General features: G+C 47.2%; 2 protein-coding genes across 3 annotated transcripts in view; one reads left to right on the top strand and one right to left on the bottom strand.

The window, feature by feature from the left end:
- Positions 1-2,600: 2,600 nt before the first annotated feature.
- Positions 2,601-6,375, bottom strand: LOC140906579 (uncharacterized). The gene is made up of 2 exons (XM_073330747.2): positions 3,973-6,375; positions 2,601-3,305 (listed from the first exon to the last, which is right to left on the bottom strand). Exons 1-2 carry the CDS (start codon positions 4,262-4,264, stop codon positions 2,827-2,829), a joined length of 771 nt encoding a protein of 256 aa, XP_073186848.1. The 5' UTR covers positions 4,265-6,375; the 3' UTR covers positions 2,601-2,826.
- The window catches only part of ZBTB10 (zinc finger and BTB domain containing 10), a 34,041-nt gene continuing 20,964 nt past the window's right edge, over positions 6,086-19,162 (top strand). Inside the window, exon 1 of one of the 2 annotated variants that reach the window (XM_073330746.2) lies at positions 6,086-7,383. In XM_073330746.2, the coding sequence (XP_073186847.1) occupies positions 6,397-7,383 (987 nt within the window). In that variant the 5' untranslated portion in view covers positions 6,086-6,396. The remainder of the gene's footprint in view (positions 7,384-19,162) is intronic. The other variant, XM_073330745.2, reaches the window with a different exon arrangement.

Raw genomic sequence — 19,162 nt, 5'->3', positions numbered from 1 at the left:
TCGTTTGTAAACTGATCCATTTTGTTGGTTGGGAGATCTGACTTGAGAGCCACTGAATTGTCTTTTATACCAGATTCCTTGGTGCTGTTTGAGTTTGCATAATTTAGCCAAATTGATTCTTTTGGACTGAATTTTAATTATTTTGCCTCTTTGATTTTAATTAATTGCCTATTTAAAAGTATTTTACCTTTTGGTATAAAATGTTTAATACTAAAATGTCTTGTGATAGTGCCCTATAAGCAAAGACTTAAAGCAAAAACTCTGTTCTCTAACACTGTGCCATGTGTTGCAGAATTTTGTGCTAAAAACATAACTGCATTATAGAAAGTGGTGGTCGGGGAAATGGGAGGTTTTGGCAGCTGGAGAGGAGACAATTGGGTTTCTGGTACCTGGGAAGGTCTGGAAGTCAGTTTAGAACAAGCATATTAGTTGGATGTTTTGTGTGACATTTGGACTGTCATAGGTCTTGTCTACACTACAGACCTATATCAGTATAACTATGTTGCTCAGGGATGTGAAAAATCCACACCCCTGAATGATGTAGTTATACTGACCTAACCCCATCATGCAGATGCTATGTCAGCGGGAGAGCTCCTCCTGCCAACATAGCTACCACCTCTTGGGGAGGTAGATTAACTACACTGACAGGAAAGCTCTCTTCCATCAATTTAGAGCATCTTCTTTAAAGCACTGCAGCTGCACGGATGCAGCATTTTAAGGGCACGTCTATACTTAAAACACTGCAGTGGCACAGCTGCACCAATTCAGCTCTGCCACTCTAGCGCTTTAATAAAGACGCTCTAAGCCGAGGGGAGAGAGCTTTCCCATCAGCGTATTTAATCCTCCTCCCCAAGAAGAAATAGTTATGTCCATATGGGGATGTTAGGTTGAGTGATGTAGTTATACTGATATAGGTCTGTAGTGCAGACCAGACCTAAGGGCATGGCTACACTTGCAGATGTAGAGCGCTGTGAGTTAAACCCGCCTTCGTACAGTGCAGTAGGGAAAGCACTGCAGTCTGTCCACACTGTCAGCTGCAAGCGCACTGGTGTGGCCACATTTGTGGCACTTGCAGTGGCATTGGGAGCAGTGCGTTGTGGGCAGCTATCCCACAGAGCACCACTTCCCATTCTTGCACCGTGGCTTGTGTGAAGGGGGCTGGGAGTGCGGGGGCATTCTGAGTCCTGTCCCAGCGCCCCGTGATGCATCGGTTCGCATCCCAGCTTTCTCTTTGCTTCCGTCCACATTTGGCGCCATCTTTCAATGGTTTTTGTACCGCACGCTCTGTCTTCCCTTTCGGTCTGCGGGAATGGAGCCTGAACTGCTGAGGAATATGCTGACAAGTCTCACCAGTGCATCACGTTTGGCAGTCGAGTTATGCCCTAAGATCCAAAGCAACAGTGAGGACTCCGACGATATCGACTCGAGTAACGCAAATGACACGAGTCTGCTTGTGGCATTCACGGACATGCTCACCACCATGGAACACCACTTTTGGGCTCAGGAAACAAGCACTGAGTGGTGGGATCAGATCGTTATGCAAGTCTGGGATGACATGCAGTGGCTGCAGAACTTTTGGATGAGAAAAGCCACTTCCCTGGGACTGTGAGGAGCTTGCCCCTACCCTGCGGCACAAGGACACGAGATTGACAGCTGCCCTGATGGTGGAGAAGCGGGTAGCTATTGCCATCTGGAAGTTGGCAAATTGAGACAGCTGCTGATCAGTCGCTAACCAGTTTGGAGTGGGGAAGTCGACTGTTGGAATTGTGTTGATGCAAGTTTGCAGGGCCATTAGTCGCATCCTGCTCAGAAGAACCATGAGTCCGGGTAACGTGCATAACATTGTGGCTGGCTTTGCACAAATGGGTTTCCCTAACTACAGAGGGGTGATAGATGGGACGCATATTTCAATTCTGGCACCAGCCCACCTAACCTCCGAGTACGTTAATTGGAAGGGCTATTTCTCTATGGTTCTCCAGGCACTTATGGATCACCGTGTGCATTTCATTGACATTAACGCAGGCTGGCGTGGAAAGGTGCATAACGCACACATCTTTCGTAACACTGGCCTGTTCAGGAAGCTGCAAGCTGGGACTTTTTTCTCATACCAGAAGATCACCGTAGGGGAAGTCGAAATGCCAATTGTAATCCTTGGAGACCCCGCTTACCCTTTGATGCCATGGCTCATGAAACCCTACACAGGGAGCTTTGACAGCAGCAAGGAGCGGTTCAACAACAGGCTGAGCCAGTGCAGAATGCCTGTGGAGTGTGCTTATGACTGTTTAAAGGGTCGCTGGCGCTCTCTGTATGGGAAGCTGGACCTGGCCGATAACAGCATCCTCGCAGTTATATCAGCGTGCTGTACCCTCCATAACATTTGTGAAGGGAAGGGTGAAAGATTCATTCAGGCATGGAACTGGGAGCTTCAACACCTGGAGGCTGAATTTGAACAGCCAGAGAGCAGGGCTATTAGAGGGGCCCAGCGTGCGGCTGCAAGGATTAGGCATGCCTTGAGGGAGCAATCTGAGGCTGAAAGCCAACAGTAATGTCTGGTGTGGTGCCCTGCTTGGGAATGACGTGTGGTAGGAATCTATGTGTGCTACGTATGATACACTGACTTGCAGTACCTGTTGCTTTCCTGGGCTAAGTTTTCTTTTACGTTATGCAATAATAAAGAAAGTTTTCAAAGCCAAAAAATCAATTTATTGAAAAGAAACACAACACAACTGCTTGGGAACACAAAGGGTAAGAGGATGGGGTGGGGAACGGTACAATCAGAGATTTGCGTATGTCCTGTCTGGAGTTCTGTGCAATGCGTGCTGCATTTCAGGGTGGCTGTACTGCATGGTGATGGGGGTTGAGTGCAGTGGGTAAGGGTCGTATGTTTCCGGGCTGGGTGGTGAAGCAACAGGTGTTGGAGGCAGCAGGTGGCGGTAAGAACCTGGATGTTGGGGAAAGTGGTTTGGAAGTGACATGGTGGCACAAGGGAAACAGTTTTGGGACAAGTGCTGCGGGGGGGGGGGCGCGGTAGTGCTCTGCCTGCATGGCTACGAGCACCTGGATCGAGTTTGCTTGGCGCTCCATGATGCTTATCAGCCACTCTGTGCTTTGGTGCTGGCAATCCGCATTCTGCTGGCGGACCCTCCTTTCACTCTCCCGCCACTCCTGCACGTTTTTATTTTCATTAGTTGAATGCTGTATGACCTCATGCAGCATGTCCTCTTTGCTTCTACGTGGCTTCTTCCTTATTCTTTGCAGCCTCTCGGCCGTTGATAACATGGACGGCTGAGATCTCAAGGTTGCATCTGTAAAGGCAAAATGCAACACTTAACAGAGGCAGCATTGTTCACACCAGACAGAGCAATGATTCCCCTGTACTCAAGGGCAAGCACAGTCTACACAATAACATAATTTGCCTGTCCCAAAGCAAGCGCACATAACCCACAGGAGCCCCAAAATGGTGAGTAAGCACAGGATTAAGTGTGACTGATTGTTTCACGGCTGTACTGGCCTCTGGGTTTCTGTGCCTTGGGGAGAGCTAAAAACAGCAGGGGGCCCCTATACTGAACACTGTCCCCACATTTTCCACAGGAGTTCATCCTGGAAGATATCTCACTGCTGGGGGTGACCAGGGAAGCAAGGGAGGGTCTTCTACTGCAATGCGGCTTCCACCCTGGCCCATATGCAGCTTGTCTGTGTGCAGCAATGGTTCCCCCGCCCCTTATGGCACAGTGGCATGGACAAGTTAGCCTTACTGGGACAAGGACCACAGTGGCGCTCTCGAAAAACCTGCACAAGTGCATTGCCCAAGTTCTGGCTGAGACCTCTGAAGAGATCACTGAGGCCAATTACTGCGATGTGAGGGAGCACATTGATGCCCTATTCCACATCTAGGCATGCGAGTAGCCCTAACCCTCCTCGCCCCAAGAGCCCGCACTGAATAACTTCCTTCCCAAAATAAAAGCCACTTACCAGAAACCTCCTCTGGTGTTTGTCCTTCCCCAAGCACTGGCCACCGTGACTGGCTACCTTCCTCCTGGCTTGAGAACAGCTCCTGGCTGCATGCATCTAGGGATTCCGGGGTGTCTTCCTCCGCCGGAGCACCCTCGCTCCCGCTTTGCTGCTCCTCCTGCCTTGCTGCACTGGCCTCTGAGGTGTTCATGGTGGTAACTTGGCATGGAGGTGGGGTCACCCCCAAGTATTGCGTCCAGCTCTTTGTAAAAATGGCAGGTCGCGGCGGCAGCACCGGAGTGGCTGTTTGCATTCCGCAGCTCCTTCACTTTAACCCTGCACTGCAGTACGTCCTGGTCATGGCCCCTTTCCAGCATGGCCCTTGATATCTGCCTGAAGATATCGTAATTCCTGCGGCTGGAGTGCAGCTGGGACTGGACAGCTTCCTCTCCCCAAACACTAATGAGGTCCAGCACCTCGCCATTGCTCCATATTGGGGATTGCCTGGCACGTGGAGGCATGGTCACCTGGAAAGATTTGCAGAGAGCACTCCACGCCTGGCTGAGCAAACAGGAAGGGGATTTTCAAAATTCCCAGAGAATTTAAAGGGCAGGTCTGATGGTTGGTCACCTGAGGGTAGGGCAGTAGAGTTCAAAGTGATGACCAGAGTGGCTAGAACAGGCATTGTGGGATATTTGCAGAGGCCGATCACAGTGCAATAACAGACCAGGGCATCCACACTGGCTCCACGGCACTCCAGCGGTGGCGCAGCAAACGTTATTCCACTCACCGAGGCGCAGTACCAGCAGCGATGTAGCCACGGAGACAGAGCGCTCTACGTGCCTTGCCAGTGTGGACAGGTAGTGAGCTAGGGCACCTGGGGCTCCTTTATTGCGCTGTAACTCGCAAGTGTAGCCAAGCCCTAAGTGTAGACTTGCTCATGATTAAGCAAAGTTAACACCCCACTGCAATGAATGGAGCAATTCAGAGCTATTGTTTCAGGTAGGGTTGCCAATTTTGGTTGGGCCCTATTCCTGGAGATTTCATCACTTAACATAATCTTTAATTAAAGATTCATTCCTGGAGACTTCAGGACAATCCTGGAGGGTTGGCAACAGTTCCAGGCCATGTATAGTATCAAGCAAATTTGACAATATCGGCTTATTTTGGTTCGTTTTCAAGGTGGGTTTTTTTTCTCACAATTACGAAGTCTAGAAATGATTTTTCCCCGCAAAAGTGTTTAAATTCTGTGCAAGAAATAGAGTCTGCTACAAATTGTCAGTGACTGTGGTATTGCAGAGTAGATAGGGCCCTGACTATTTTACAGGGTGAACTTTAGGTCTGTGTCCATAAACACAGCACTCAAGTGGAAAGGAATTAAGAAATGCTAGCTTGATTTTGGGTGAGGTTAGAAAACACATGCAGCAGGGACTGCTGTGAAAGCTACCAGTCCATTATTATAACCAATATAACCTGTGTTTTCAGATTTGTTAATGATTACTGCCTCAGTGCACACTGAGACCATTGACCCGCTCACCCCTCCCTTCCCCTGTACTGGATTCTGGAACCCAGGTAATCTATGGCATTAGAGTGTATGTCCGCGCAGGTACAAACAGGCAGGGCGCTCTATAATTGGCGGTGCATGATGTAACAGCCATGGCAATCATCCCCACTCAGTTCAGCACGTGTGTGACCTTTTCTTTGCATTCCCATTTCACAACAAGCGCAAGTAGCTTAGGCACTCGGGGCAGTACATTTCGGAGCAATTACCCGCGCCTGGCACACTGTACCGCGGAGGCGGGCGGTGTGTCGCCACCATCGCCTACAATAAGGAGTCAGGGCCCTGCAGGCACCCTTTCTGAGCCACAATATGGGTCTCGGGATGCTTAGGCCACCCTAGCAGGGCTACAGCTCGATGGGCACCTCGTGGCTAGAGATGGCAGCATAAGGAAAAAGAGCGAGTCAGAGGTGGGGGGAAGGCAGGGAGCTGCGCTGCGCTGCGCTGCGCTGTGCTCTGGGGGTGGGGAGCGCGGGGAGGGGGAGAAGGAGGTGCCGGGAGCGCTGACTAGAACCTGACACTCACCAGCTGTTCGGCCTCCCGCTCTCTTTCCCTCTTCCTCCCCCGCCCGCTCTACCCCCCCTCCTCCCTCGGTGGCTGCCCCGGTGCATTGTGGGAGTAGTCCGTTGTTCATTTGCCATTCGACCTGGGCCGGGGCCTGTCGGGACGGAAGCGCTGCCGAGCCGGATCCATTGTGGGGAGCCTGCGGCGGTAGAGGCCAGACCCGGGGCCGGACTTGCCCCTTTGTCTCTCTTTGTTCCCTGGGCAGGCCGGGTCCCAGTTTCCCCGTCAGCGGGCAGAACAGTCGGTCGGTCGGGGAGCGGCGGTCGCGAGTCAGAGCGCGAGGCCGGGGGGCGCGAGGCGGACGGGGGGCGCGCGCGCGCGCCATGTTCGCGGAGATGAACCGCAGGACGCTGGCGTTCCGGGCTGGCGGCCTGGTCACCGCGGCGGCCGCAGCGGCGGCCGGCGGAGGCGCCGGGGGCGGCTCCTCGAACAATAACAACGGGGGTAACCCGGCCGAGGCCTGGGCCCGGCAAGACCCCGAGCAGCTGAATGGGCGGGGGGCTGACGAGGAAGTGGAGCTGGAGGGGCTGGAGGCCGAGGAGCTGGAGGCCGCCGCCGAGGGGAAGGAGCTGCTGTTATTGCCCCCGCCCCAGGACGCAGTCTCCCCTGCGGCCGCCAGCGGCCCCATGTTCGCCGAGAGGAACCGCAGGACTCTGGCCTTTCGGGGGGGCGGCGGAGGGCTCCTCTCCGGCCCCTCCGCCGCTAACAATGGCTGCGAGGCCCCTGCCTGGCCGCGGAGGCACTTCAATGGGCGGGGGGCGGACGAGGAGCTGGAGTTGGAGGGTGCCGAAGGCCTGGAGCCCGAGGGCCTGCTGGAGGGCAAGGACCTGGTCCAGGACGGGGGCTCCCTGAGCGACAGCAGTGACGACGAAGAGGACGGCGAGGGGGGCAGCTTGGGCGACGGCAGCGGCGCCGAGGGCGGCAGCTGTAGCAGCAGCAGGCGGTCTGGAGGCGATGGGGGGGACGAGGCGGAGGGCAGCAGCGTGGGCGCGGGGGAGGGGGAGAGCATCAAGCATTTCCCGCTTGCGGCCAGGCCCAAGTCCCTGCTGCAGAAGCTGCACGTCTCCTTCCAGGGCTCCTGGCTCAAGGAGTTCCCATGGCTGCACTACTGCCAGGAGACCGGCCTCATGTCCTGCGCCTGGTGCACCGCCGCCGCCTCTGCCCCCAGCGACATCAGCATGGCTGGCGGAGGCGGTGCGGGGGGGCACGACGAGCTCTGCAAGGGCACCCGCAACTACAAACGAGCCCTGCTTCTCAGACACCACCTCTCCGCCGAGCACCGCCTCAACGAACCGGTCACTGCAGAGCAGGTACGTAGCCCCAGGGGGTGGCATCCTCCCGGCCAGGGTAGTGTTGGGTGGGGGTATCGCAGTTCCCTGTTTGAGACTAACTCTTTCACATGTCTGCAAGCCCACGTGTGTAGTTTAAATGACTTCTTCTGTCTCTCTCTGTCTGGGAGGGGTGCCGGGTACATTCTGCTCCAGTTCCTACACCTTCTCTCTCCAGTATGCTGATTACTCTGTGTTCTGTTTCAGGCTGAAGCATCTAATAGGCCTCTCCAGGCCAGGGGTGCTGGAACAACTTTTATAGTGGGGGTGTGGAGAGCCATTGAATCAAACTGTAAACCCTGTATATAATGGAATCCACTTCAAGCCAAGGCCCCTAGTTCCAGCACCTATGGTCCAGACACATTAGCTGGGGGTATATATAATAGTTTCAGTAGTCATATAGTTAATTGTAGTTATACCTGGTTAATATAACTTAAGTGTTCAGGGATGGGTGACTTCTATTTTCATTTGTTAATTTTGTGATGATAATTTGGTGTCCTTAGGAGAAGAAAATTGTATGCACTTAAATGTGTTAATGCACTGATAGCTGCAAGTAGTTTTTTATTCCTTCTTCTCCAGGGGAAAACGATAGCAGTGTCCCAAAAACAGCTACATGCAAAATCCTCTAGCACGAAATCCGAAGGAATATTCATTTTAGGGGCTGCATGGGGTGCTCGTATACGCTTTTGGACTTAGTTCTTTTTTCCCAACATAGGTGACTTTAGATTTCATCTACTACTTTGCATAAAGAGTCTGCAATTGCATCAAGATAAACATGTGGTTTCCTGAAACCCTACTTAATATGCCACCTAACCCCTTTAATGCTTTGAAACTAGTGAGCTGTGTGCATCCCCAACCACCCTGAAAGCAAAAGCTGTTATCCTCTTATTGGCAAAGCCACTGACAACATTACTATTTTACTGTAGCTACCAAGTGTCTAAAGGGTGTTTGAAATGTCAACAAATACATGTGCTTGACATAAAAGCTGTACTTTTTTAATTGGACATCCTGCTTAATTAACTGTCTACAATGAAAAAAGAACAGGAGTACTTGTGGCACCTTAGAGACTAACACGTTTATTTGAGCATAAGCTTTTGTGAACTACAGCTCACTTGATCGGATGCATGCAGATCAGATGAAGTGAGCTGTAGCTCATGAAAGCTTATGCTCAAATAAATGTTAGTCTCTAAGGTGCCACAAGTACTCCTTTTCTTTTTGCGAATACAGACTAACACAGCTGCTACTCTGAAACCTGTCTACAATGAGTACTTAATTTCCTTTGTCACTTGTGTTCTGACAGTATCCTACACTGTGGCTAAATTAACAATATAGTGAAGTGATCACAAAATGTAAGTCAAGCATAAAGAAAATAGTTTCTATTATATAGATTTGTCTAAAGGCATATCTGGAAAAATGGAAAGCCTTTGCACTTCTGGCAAAACCAGGTGTTCTAAATTTGAGCAGGATCTCAGGGTTTAAAGACAGGTATGGTAAGCAAATCTAGATGCCCCTGCAGTTTCAATTGGATAGGATATGTAAGTTTCACTTCATGTGAAACTTCCTATGCCCTGCTCCTGTGTTACAGTCCACTTCAGTGACTTCAGTTGTTTGAGCATTTTTGAATTATATACTATAAACTTCACCTTTAGTTGAAGTATCTTTATATCTTCCTAGTAAAAGCATTCTCAGAAACTTGATGCTTTGAGACTGCTAATGTGATCTGTCATGTAATTCTCACATATTTTGTCTCTTGTACTGTAATTTGAGGATTGTTCCTCTGTCTCCATTGTTTTTCCTGATGTGTGTTAAATGACTAAAATTTCTATTTCCTTTCTGACAGTTTCCTTTGCTTTATTTCCTTACTCTTTGTGTTAACCTCTTTAGCAATCCCACAACTATTCCTATCCCTTCTTGTTTATATTTTAAACTTGTTTTTGGATTATCATCTTGTAATGGTAAGTCTGGTGTAATTTATAGAAGTGGTATCTCTGTTCATTCTTGATATGTAACTGGATTTTGCTGCTTTGATATGTTAGGCTTTTAAAATTTTTCATATAAATGTTTCTGCTATTGTCACCTTACCCAGGTGCACATGAAATGTATTTTAAGTAGTCATCTATCTTACAGCCTTCTTACTGCTTTCCTTCAGATTTGAACATTTTTTTGTATTCTATAAGAAGACCTTTAAACACTAAGGACAGATCCTCAACTGGTGTAGACTGTCATAGCTTCTGTTGAAGTTCTTTCAAGCTGTTGTTTACACCAGCCAAAGATCTGCACTTTGGTGTGCTAGGAATTTTCATAACATGAATCATCCTTATCTGTTGTCTCTTCTGTAAACTGTCAGTCAGTGCTTGTCCACAAACTCTAAACACCGAGTAGATGGGATACAGTAACACTTCAATATTCTAAAGAGAGGGAGCAAACTGATCTTTTCAAACACTTCTAAATATAACAAGGCCTAAAATAAAAGTAGATTGCTTAATACACTTGAAATCTTCCAGGTTCCATACCTGCTCACTCAAATGAAAACATTTGCATTATGGTGTAACATCAGATTTTGCCTCTTTTGTACTATTTCTGAATAAGTGGGAACCCCTGCAGGGTAGCTTTAGAGCAGAGGTGGGCAAACTATGGCCCGCAGACCACATCCGGCCCCGGGACTTTCCTGCCCAGCCCCTGAGCTCCTGGCCCAGGAGGCTTGCCACCGGCCCCTCCCCTCCTGTTCCCTCCTCCCCCGTAGCCTCAGCTCACTGCACCGCCGATGCAATATTCTGGGTGGCGGGCCTGTGAGCTCCTGGGGCAGCGCAGTTGCAGAGCCTGGCCTGACCCAGTGCTCTGTGCTGCACAGCAACGTGGCTGTGGCTCCAGCCAGGTGGCACGGCTGTAGCGCCGCCAGCCACTGGTGCTCCAGGCAGTGTGGTAAGGGGACAGGGAGCCAGGGGTTGGATAGAGGCCAGGGGAGTTTGGGGGGGGAGTTTTCAGGGTGGGGAACAGGGCGGTTGAATGGGAGCAGGAGTCCTGGAGGGGCAGTCAGGAAGGAGCGGGGGTTGGATGGGGCGGTGGGAGGCAGTCAGGGGACAGGGAGCAGGGGTTGTTGGATGGGGCAGTCAGGGGACAGGGAGAGGGAGGGGTTGGATGGGGCGGCGGGGGACAGTCAGGGCGGTCAGTGGGTGGGGGAGTGTGTGTGGATAGGGCAGGGGTCCCCGGGGAGGGGAGGGCTCTTGGGGGCGAGAAGTGGGGGTGGGGGGATAGGGGGTGGGAGCCGGGCCATGCTTGGCTACCAGCCATCCATACAATTTCCAAAACCCAATGCTGCCCTCAGGCCAAAGTTTGCCCACCCCTGCTTTAGAGGGTGGAACTTTCAAATGGAAGATACTGATCTCTGTATCCTTGAACCATTGTTGTGATTCTTTTTTTGCTGCAAGTTTGACTTGTATGAATGTTCAAAAGAATAAATGGTTTTACTGGGTTGTCAAATCTCTTAAATCGCATTCGCCATTAATCCCACATTTAATTAACAAACTATGGGGTTTTTTTCTGTTACTTTCTCTTCCCATGTGTTATCGCATCCCTATCATGTTTACATTTCTCTCCACCTCTAAAGTTAATCTGGTAACACCAAAACAATATGCCTTAAAAAAAAATTCCCTTATATCAAATATTTAGAACATTGGAATATTAAATAGGTAATTTGTGTTCCTTAGCATGTTTTTCCTAAATTTTTGAGGAAACATCATGGGGGGAGGAAGCCTTTTAAGAGTTAGTTAAAAGCTAGGAGAGATCTTAGACAGTACACATGTATTCTTGACTTGACAAGCTTCAACTGCAGGGCATGTTTAACAGCTGCTCATAACAAACATATGGCATAATGCCATTGTTCAAGTGAGAAAAGGAAATTGTGGGTATTAGACACTAAAGCAGTGGAAACTTCTATAGATCTGTTGGGCAATAGACTCTCAAAAATGAAAGCAGTGATTTCAGGTTTTTTTTTTTTAGAGATATACAGATCACAAAATACATCACAAGTGGTTGCTGCTGCTATAAATTCAAGGGTATTGTGAGTCCTTGCCTTTTACTGAGGCACCAATCTTAAGTCTTTTTTTCCCCTTTGTAAACTAGTTTTAAGTAGTTACTATAGGCCAAAAATATGGTCTGCCTTTAAATTACTTATAGTATGTGGTAGACTTGGGTTTTCTACAGAAGAGTGCATTCTCATATAAGCATTAAAACGTGTTGATTTACAACTAAATAGGGCCTTTACACTAGATTTGGTATATCTTTTTGCTACTTAGGAGGGTAGGCTGTAATTGTGTACATTTATTTAAGCAATTATTTAGTATTTTTAGATTCTTATTAATTGTACCTTTTAGTATGTTAGAAAATAGTGAATGATATATTGCTTGTTTACTAGATAATTACCTTTTTACTCATGATCTTTGTCAAGCTACGTTAGGACAGAAACTGAAATTTAATTAAATACACAAACAGCATTTAAAATTTATATTAATTAAAACAAGCCCTTAATAAAGTACATGACCTATTGTGCCATGCTTATAAAGAAAAAAAGTTAGAATCAGAGGGAAATTATCTTTATAGAAAAGCAGTCTTTAACTCAAAGATTTTAATAGAGGCTCTGGGAGTCAGCATTATTTTTTACTTAAATGTTTTAAGAAATTATAAGTTTAGGCCTTAACATATTTCTAGGCCATAACAAATTAATTTTTAAAAATAAATATGTACTATAATTTAAATAATGAAAAGTCTGATTTCAGTAAAAATCAGATTTATATCCACTTTGGGGTAAACTGACTCTTCAGGTTTTTAAAATGTGGACTCTTGCACTAGGACAGATTTATTTAGTTAATAAATTTTGCAAAAATATTTTACTCTGGTCTGTGTTCCTTTTGCTGCTGACGTAAATGCATGTGGTGGAGTACCAGTTTTCTTTCCCCTCTACTAAACACTTTTTAAAGTTATGGCTTTGCAGGTAATACCACGAAAGCTCCCTTTCAGTGTGAAATACATTTTTGATTAAAGGCAGAAGTTCTCTGAAAGCAGAAGAATAGTTGATGTAGTATCACTTTTTTCCACAGGAACCATAATTGCTTCAGTGTCATGCAATCATGAATAGGAGGTGGTGTTTCATTCATAAATAAGTTTGAGTATCCCCGTTTTAAGGATTACTTCCTCACCTTTACTTGCTGATTTAAAAGTAAGCTCTTTGAAGTAGGGATTGTCTTATATCTTCTATGGTGTTTTCCACCATGGGGCCCAACCTGATTGTGTCTGTTCAGTGCTACTGCAATATAAATGTTAAATAATAAGGCAAGGTCTGTGTGAGTGATGTTTAGGTGATGCTCCACCTCATGGCAGCTGATGGAAAACATTTCAGAAGGTTTTGGCTAGAAAACTGTGGCCAGGAAATTACTACTCTCTCACCCTTCTGAAAGGGCTTGTTTGCGGGCAGTGTTTACTTGATGGGGAAAGAACTAACTGATTGGATAGAGGAAGGATGCTGCAAGGCAAACAAAGCAACATATGGAAGACTCTGAAAGGATAATTACTTCTCCATTACTCTTCATACACATATACAAGAGGTGGTGCAAGAGCCTTTGGTCCTTTCCTGCTCCCAGAAGACAGCAGAGATTGATGCCAAACAAATATCTCTGTGTGAGTTCAAGATCTCACTAATTTACTGCATTTTAAGAACATGTTTCTTTGGCGTCGCAATCATCTGCGCTTTGAGGAATTGCTACTTGTTAGATCATCATATCTTATTCTGAATTAATCTGAAATGTCTTTGCATCTTCTTTTTTTTTTTATAAACTAATAGATGAATCGAGCTCCTTTAAGAGAGACTACATTAAGCACAAGTGTGCTGTGGGTATACATTGTGACAAATGGTTTCTTGACCAGTGTTTCTTTTCTCAAAAAGAAAAGGAGTACTTGTGGCACCTTAGAGACTAACCAATTTATTTGAGCATAAGCTTTCGTGAGCTACAGCTCACTTCATCGGATTCACACCACCTCCTATTCATCTTTTCTGTAACTCTAGTCTCCAAATCCTTTGAGTACTTAGTTGCTGCAAGAATTTGGGTACTCTTGAGTGGGGAGTATGGCATGGTTCTGTGATAGAAGGTTTTGGGATATTATTGAGTGGATGTACCAAGGATGTTCTAAGGTGTGGCGAAGAAAACCACATCCATTTCCAGTTATCACATTCATGTTTCACTATTCTGCTTTTCTTTACACACCTGGCATGTGGTCAGCTGTGAGGAGGGTGGTGATTTAGGAAAGTATAGAGTTGATTGAGTGCTACACCCAACACTGCTGCAGCGCAATCTTCCTTCCGTTTCTGCCCCACTGGGGTAATAGCTGCTACCTAAAGAGAAGCAGCTAAAACTTGATTTATGAGAAGTCTTGGTCAGTCTTGCAGCCATCCTCATCATGATCCACATTGGATTGAGTTTGAGAGCTACAAACAAAATACACAAGTTATTTGAGTGTTGTGGGAAATGATTTTAGTTTTGGTGCAAACCAGCTATCTCTTGATGTCTTCCAGAAAGGCATTAGTTTTGATTTGAAGATCTGGTTTAGTCAAACACAAGTTATTGGATTCAATACAGCGGTAACTGGATGAAATTTGGTATGTTACATAGGTCAGACTAGGTGATAGACATTAAAAAGTATGAATTATAGTTGGCAATAACATGTTTTTCTCTTCACGCTTTGATTACTGAAATTCTAGCCTGTGGCCACCTAAATCACTTCTCCAGAGTCCAGCATGTTCTGAAACATCTGTGGCCCTTTCCTAACTGATAAATAGAAATAGATTTGCATTAACCATGTCCTGAAAGACCATCTCTGACTGATCTGCTACAAAATTTCTGCTGCCTTCTTAGTATTCTTCATGGCAATACTCAATCTCCATTAGGGCCACCCTGAATATCCCAGTCTGCCCTTTCCAATTTTCTCTCCAGTTCCTCCTTGTTCAGAGGATACTTCTTTGCTGTTGCCACATCTGTTGACTTCACCATCCCTTTTTGAAAATTCAGCTCAAAACTCTCCTGTCTGCTACTTACTGCTATAGGTCAATGCAGATAGTGGAAACCAATAATACTTCACTGCCTGGTGCCTCTTTGCCTGCTATTATTCTTTCTTCAGTAATTGTTACAAGCCATTTTGCGATACTCTGATGAAAAATGGTGTATAAATGCAAAGCATGTAATTCCCTTGTTAACACTTGTTACACATTTAAATACTACTATAATGGCAAATCCTTTTGAAACATTTTTAAGATGCTTCCTGGTTTAGTAATTCAGGCTTTTGTGGTATTTTCACACTTGCAGTAATCACTTTCAGTACTCTCTTCACTTGTTTGTTCTGAACTAATGGTGAAGGCTGCCTCTATAGAACCATAGAATAGTAGGACTGGAGAGGTCTCCTGGCTGGAGAGGTCTCCTGGCTGGAGAGGTCTCCTGGCTGGAGAGGTCTCCTGGCTGGAGAGGTCCAGTGGTTCCCAGACTTGTTCCGCCGCTTGTGCAGGGAAAGCCCGTGGCAGGCCGCGCTGGTTTGTTTACCTGCTGCGTCCGCAGGTTCAGCTGATCGCGGCTCCCAGTGGCCGTGGTTCGCAGCTCCAGGCCAATGGGAGCCGCTGGAAGTGGCGCGGGCCAAGGGACATGCTGGCCACCGCTTCCAGCAGCTCCCATTGGCCTGGAGCAGCGAGCCGCGATCGGCCGAACCTGCGGACACGGCAGGTAAACAAATCAGTGTGGCCCGCCAGGGGCTTTCCCCGCACAAGCAGCGGAACGAGTTTGGGAACCACTGTTCTAGTCCAGTCCTGTGCACTCATGGTGGGGTTAAGTATTCTCTAGACTAGGGATCTCAAACTCAAATCACCACGAGGGCCACATGAGGACTAATATGTTGGCCTGAGGTCGGCATCACTGAAACCTTTTCATACAATGATACAAAAGTTTAGTCAAAAATGAAAAAAGTGAGATATTATGCTATTAAAAGACAATGTGTTAACTTTTTAAAAACTGTACTGCAAAAAGTCAGTGCTAATATTGATAGTCATTTCATTTTTGGCCACTTAGCTGTCAGCGTTTTGCATCAACTAGTCTTAAGGGCTGTGAAGGAAGGTTAGAAGCCCTGGTAAAATCCCTGTGTCGTTTGCATTCCTTCCAAATCTTTCCCTCACTGCTGTGCCTAGGATTTCAGCTAGGCAGTGACCATGTATATGAGATGCAATTTGCCTACAGACAAATCCTGCTAGGATTGTGCTGTAAGTGAATGTTCAGCCACTCCAGCTTTTCTCTTCCCCCTGCTACATCCCCAGAATTAGAGAATAGATGTTTTTAATTTAATTGTATTTCTCTCCTTTGGAGCTACTATCATTCTTGCAGTAACCCAACCCAAAACTCCCTGGGAGCTGAGCCAATATGATTTAGTAAATGTACTTCTCTGATCTGTACTCTGTCAATCTTAAATACTGATCCAGAAAAAGAGGAAGCATTCCCCAAGAGGGCCTGGCCCTTCACATGAAAATTACCCCAAGCAAGGTTTTTCCACTGGCAGCAGAACCACCAAGGAGAAGGGGACAGTCCCTTGGAGGTGGGGGTGTACCAGCAAACGTCTGCAGAATGGCAAAGATAGGCGGGGGAGCAGCTCGAATCTCTTTCAGGGAAACCTGCAGATCTCCAGGCTGGGATTTACCTTTGACTGTCCTGCAGGAAGCACGTTGGTTAAGTCTTGCATTAGTGTTAAGAGAGGTAGAGGACTCTTGCAGCCTGCTTCTTCATGTGGATTGAGGTAGGGAAAATCCTGTCTTGGATTTCTGGGACAATCTGAAATGGCCTCTAGGGACTGCTCTTGGGTGGAGAATAACTGGATTTTGGAGGCCATCTGGAACTTTGTCTCTGTTTACAGCCTAGAGAGGAAAGTAACGTGGGCTATTGGCCCATCTGGAATGGACTCTGCTCAACCCTAGTTAAAGCTGCTACGCAGGAAGTTGTACAGATGCCCTATTCCAACCCCTTCCCCAAATCCCTGCCCCTGCCCTGCCTCTTCCCCGCTTCCTCCCCTGAGCATGCCACGTTCCTGCTCCTCGCCCCCCCCCCCTCCCGAGCGTGCAAACAGCTATTTGGTGGCAGCTGGGCAGGAAGCGCTGGGAGGTAGGCGGAGGAGCAGGGACATGGCACATGGGAGGAGGAGGGGTGCTTGGGCTGCCAGTGGGTGCAGAGCACCCACTAATTTTTCCCCAAGGGTGCTCCAGCCCCAGAGCACCCACAGAGTCGGCGCCTATGGCGGGCCGAAGGAAATAACTTGGTGGGCCACATGCAGGCCGTGTGTTTGAGACCCCTAATCTAGACTAACCTTGACAGGTATTTGTCTAACCTCTTAATCTCCAATGATGAAGATTCCACCACCTCCCGAAGCAGTTTATTCCAGTGCTTAGCCACCCTGACAGGAAGTTTGTCATAATGTCCAAACTAAACCATCCTTGCTGCAATTCAAGCCCATTGCTGCTTGTCCTAGCTTCAGAGGTTAAAGCAGGGGTGGGCAAACTGCGGCCTGTGAGTTGCACCATGCGGTTGGGCATGCTCCAGCCAGGGCGCAGCATCAGGGGCTGCACCATGCAGCTGAGCCCGCTCTGGTCGGGGCACAGGGTCAGGGGCCGTACCACGCGGCTCCCGCAAGCCACAGCATGACTCCACTTTGGCTTCTGTGCGCTCCAGTGGCCCCCTCTGGTGCTCCAATGGGAGCTGTAAGGGCAGTGCCTGCGGATGGGGCAGCGTGTAGAACCGCCTGGCCGTGCGTCTGCATAGGAGCTGGAGAAGGGATATGCCACTGCTTCCGGGAGCCACTTGAAGTAAGCGCCTCTCGGAGCCTGCACCCCCAATCCTCGCCCCAGCCCTGATCCCTCTTCCGCCCTCCAAACCCCTCAGTCCCAGCCCAGAGCACCCTCCATACCCCAAACTCTTCATCCCCACCCCAGAGCCTGCACCTCAACCCCAATTTTGTGAGCATTCATGGCCCCCCATACAATTTCTATTCCCTGATGTGGCCTTCGGGCCGAAAAGTTTGCCCACCCCTGGGTTAAAGAGAATAATTTACCTTCCTCCTCCTTGTAACAAACATTTATGTACTTGCAAAAAGAAAAGGAGTACTTGTGGCACCTTAGAGACTAATAAATTGGTTAGTCTCTAAGGTGCCACAAGTACTCCTTTTCTTTTTGCGAATACAGACTAACACGGCTGTTACTCTGAAACCTGTCATTTATGTACTTGAACGCTGTTACCATATACTCTCTGTACCATTATCTAAAATCATTGATGAAAATATTGAACAGAACCGGACCGAGAACTGATCCCTGTGGAACCCCACTTGAATATGCCCTTCCAGCTTGACACTGAATCACTGATAATTATTCTCTGGGAACAGTTTTTTCCAGCCAGTTATGCACCCAAGTTATAGTAGCTCCATGTAGGTCGTATTTCCGTAGTTTGTTTAGGAGAAGGTCATGCAAGACATTATCAAATACCTAAGTAAAGTCAAGATATGCCTCCTCTACTGCTTTTCCCCATCCACAAAGCTAGTTACCCTATCAAAGAAAGGCATTAGATTGGTTTGCCATGATTTGTTGTTGACAAATCCATCCTGACGGTTACTTATCACCTTATTATTTTCTAGGTGTCTGCAAATTGATTGTTCCGTTATCTTTCCAGGTACTGAAGTTAAGCTGACTGGTCTGTAATTTCCTGGGTTGTCCTTATTCCCCTTTTTGTAGATTGGTATTGTATTTGCCATTTTCCAGTCCTCTGGAGTCTCACCCGTCGTCCATGATTTTTTTGAAGATAATCACTAATGACTCATATCTCTTCAGTCAGCTCCTTGAGTATTCTAGGATATGTTTCACCAGGCCCTGGTAACTTGAAAACCTCTAATTTGTAACTTGTTCTTTCCCTATTTTAGCATCCCATCCTACCTCATTTTCACTGGTATTCGCTCTGTTAGACGTCCAATCACTACTAACCTTTTTGGTGAAAATGAAACAGAAGTCATTTAGCACTTCTGCCATTTCTACATTTTCTGTTATTGTTCTTTCTTTACACCCCCTCCCCCCCTTGAGTAACAGACTACCCTGTCTTTGGTCTTCCTCTTATTTCTAATTTGTAGAATGTTTTCTTGTTACCTTTTGTCTCTAGCCGGTTTAATCTAATTTTGTCCCTGCATACTTGTTACTTGTTTATAGTCATCCTTTGCAGTTTGACCTAGTTTCTGCTTTTTTTAGGATTCTTTTTTGAGTTTTAAATAATTGAAGAACTCCTTGTTAAGACAGGGAGGTCTCTTGCCGTACTTCCTATCTTTCCTACACAGTTGGATAGTTTGCTCTTGTGCCCTTAATAATGTCTCTTGGAAAATCTGCCAGCTCTCTTGAACTGTTTTTCTCCTTAGACTTGCTTCCCATGGGATCTTACCTTCTTAAACTTCCCTGAGTTTGCTGCAGTCTGACTTCTTGAAATCCTTTATCTTTATTGTGCTGTTTTCCTTCTTACCATTCTATAGAATCATGAACTCTATCATATCATGATCACTTTCACCCAAGCTGCCTTCCACTTTCAAATTCTCAACCAGTTCCTCTATTTGTCAAAATCTAGTCTAGAACAGCTTCTCCCCTGATGGCTTTCTCCCACATTCTGAAAGAAGAAGTTGTCTCCAGTACGTGCCAAGAATTGCTGGATAATCTGTGCCC

This window comes from Lepidochelys kempii, chromosome 2 (assembly GCF_965140285.1).
Source record: "Lepidochelys kempii isolate rLepKem1 chromosome 2, rLepKem1.hap1, whole genome shotgun sequence".
Lineage (NCBI taxonomy): Eukaryota > Metazoa > Chordata > Testudines > Cheloniidae > Lepidochelys > Lepidochelys kempii.
This window is presented reverse-complemented; position numbering and strand designations above follow the sequence as displayed.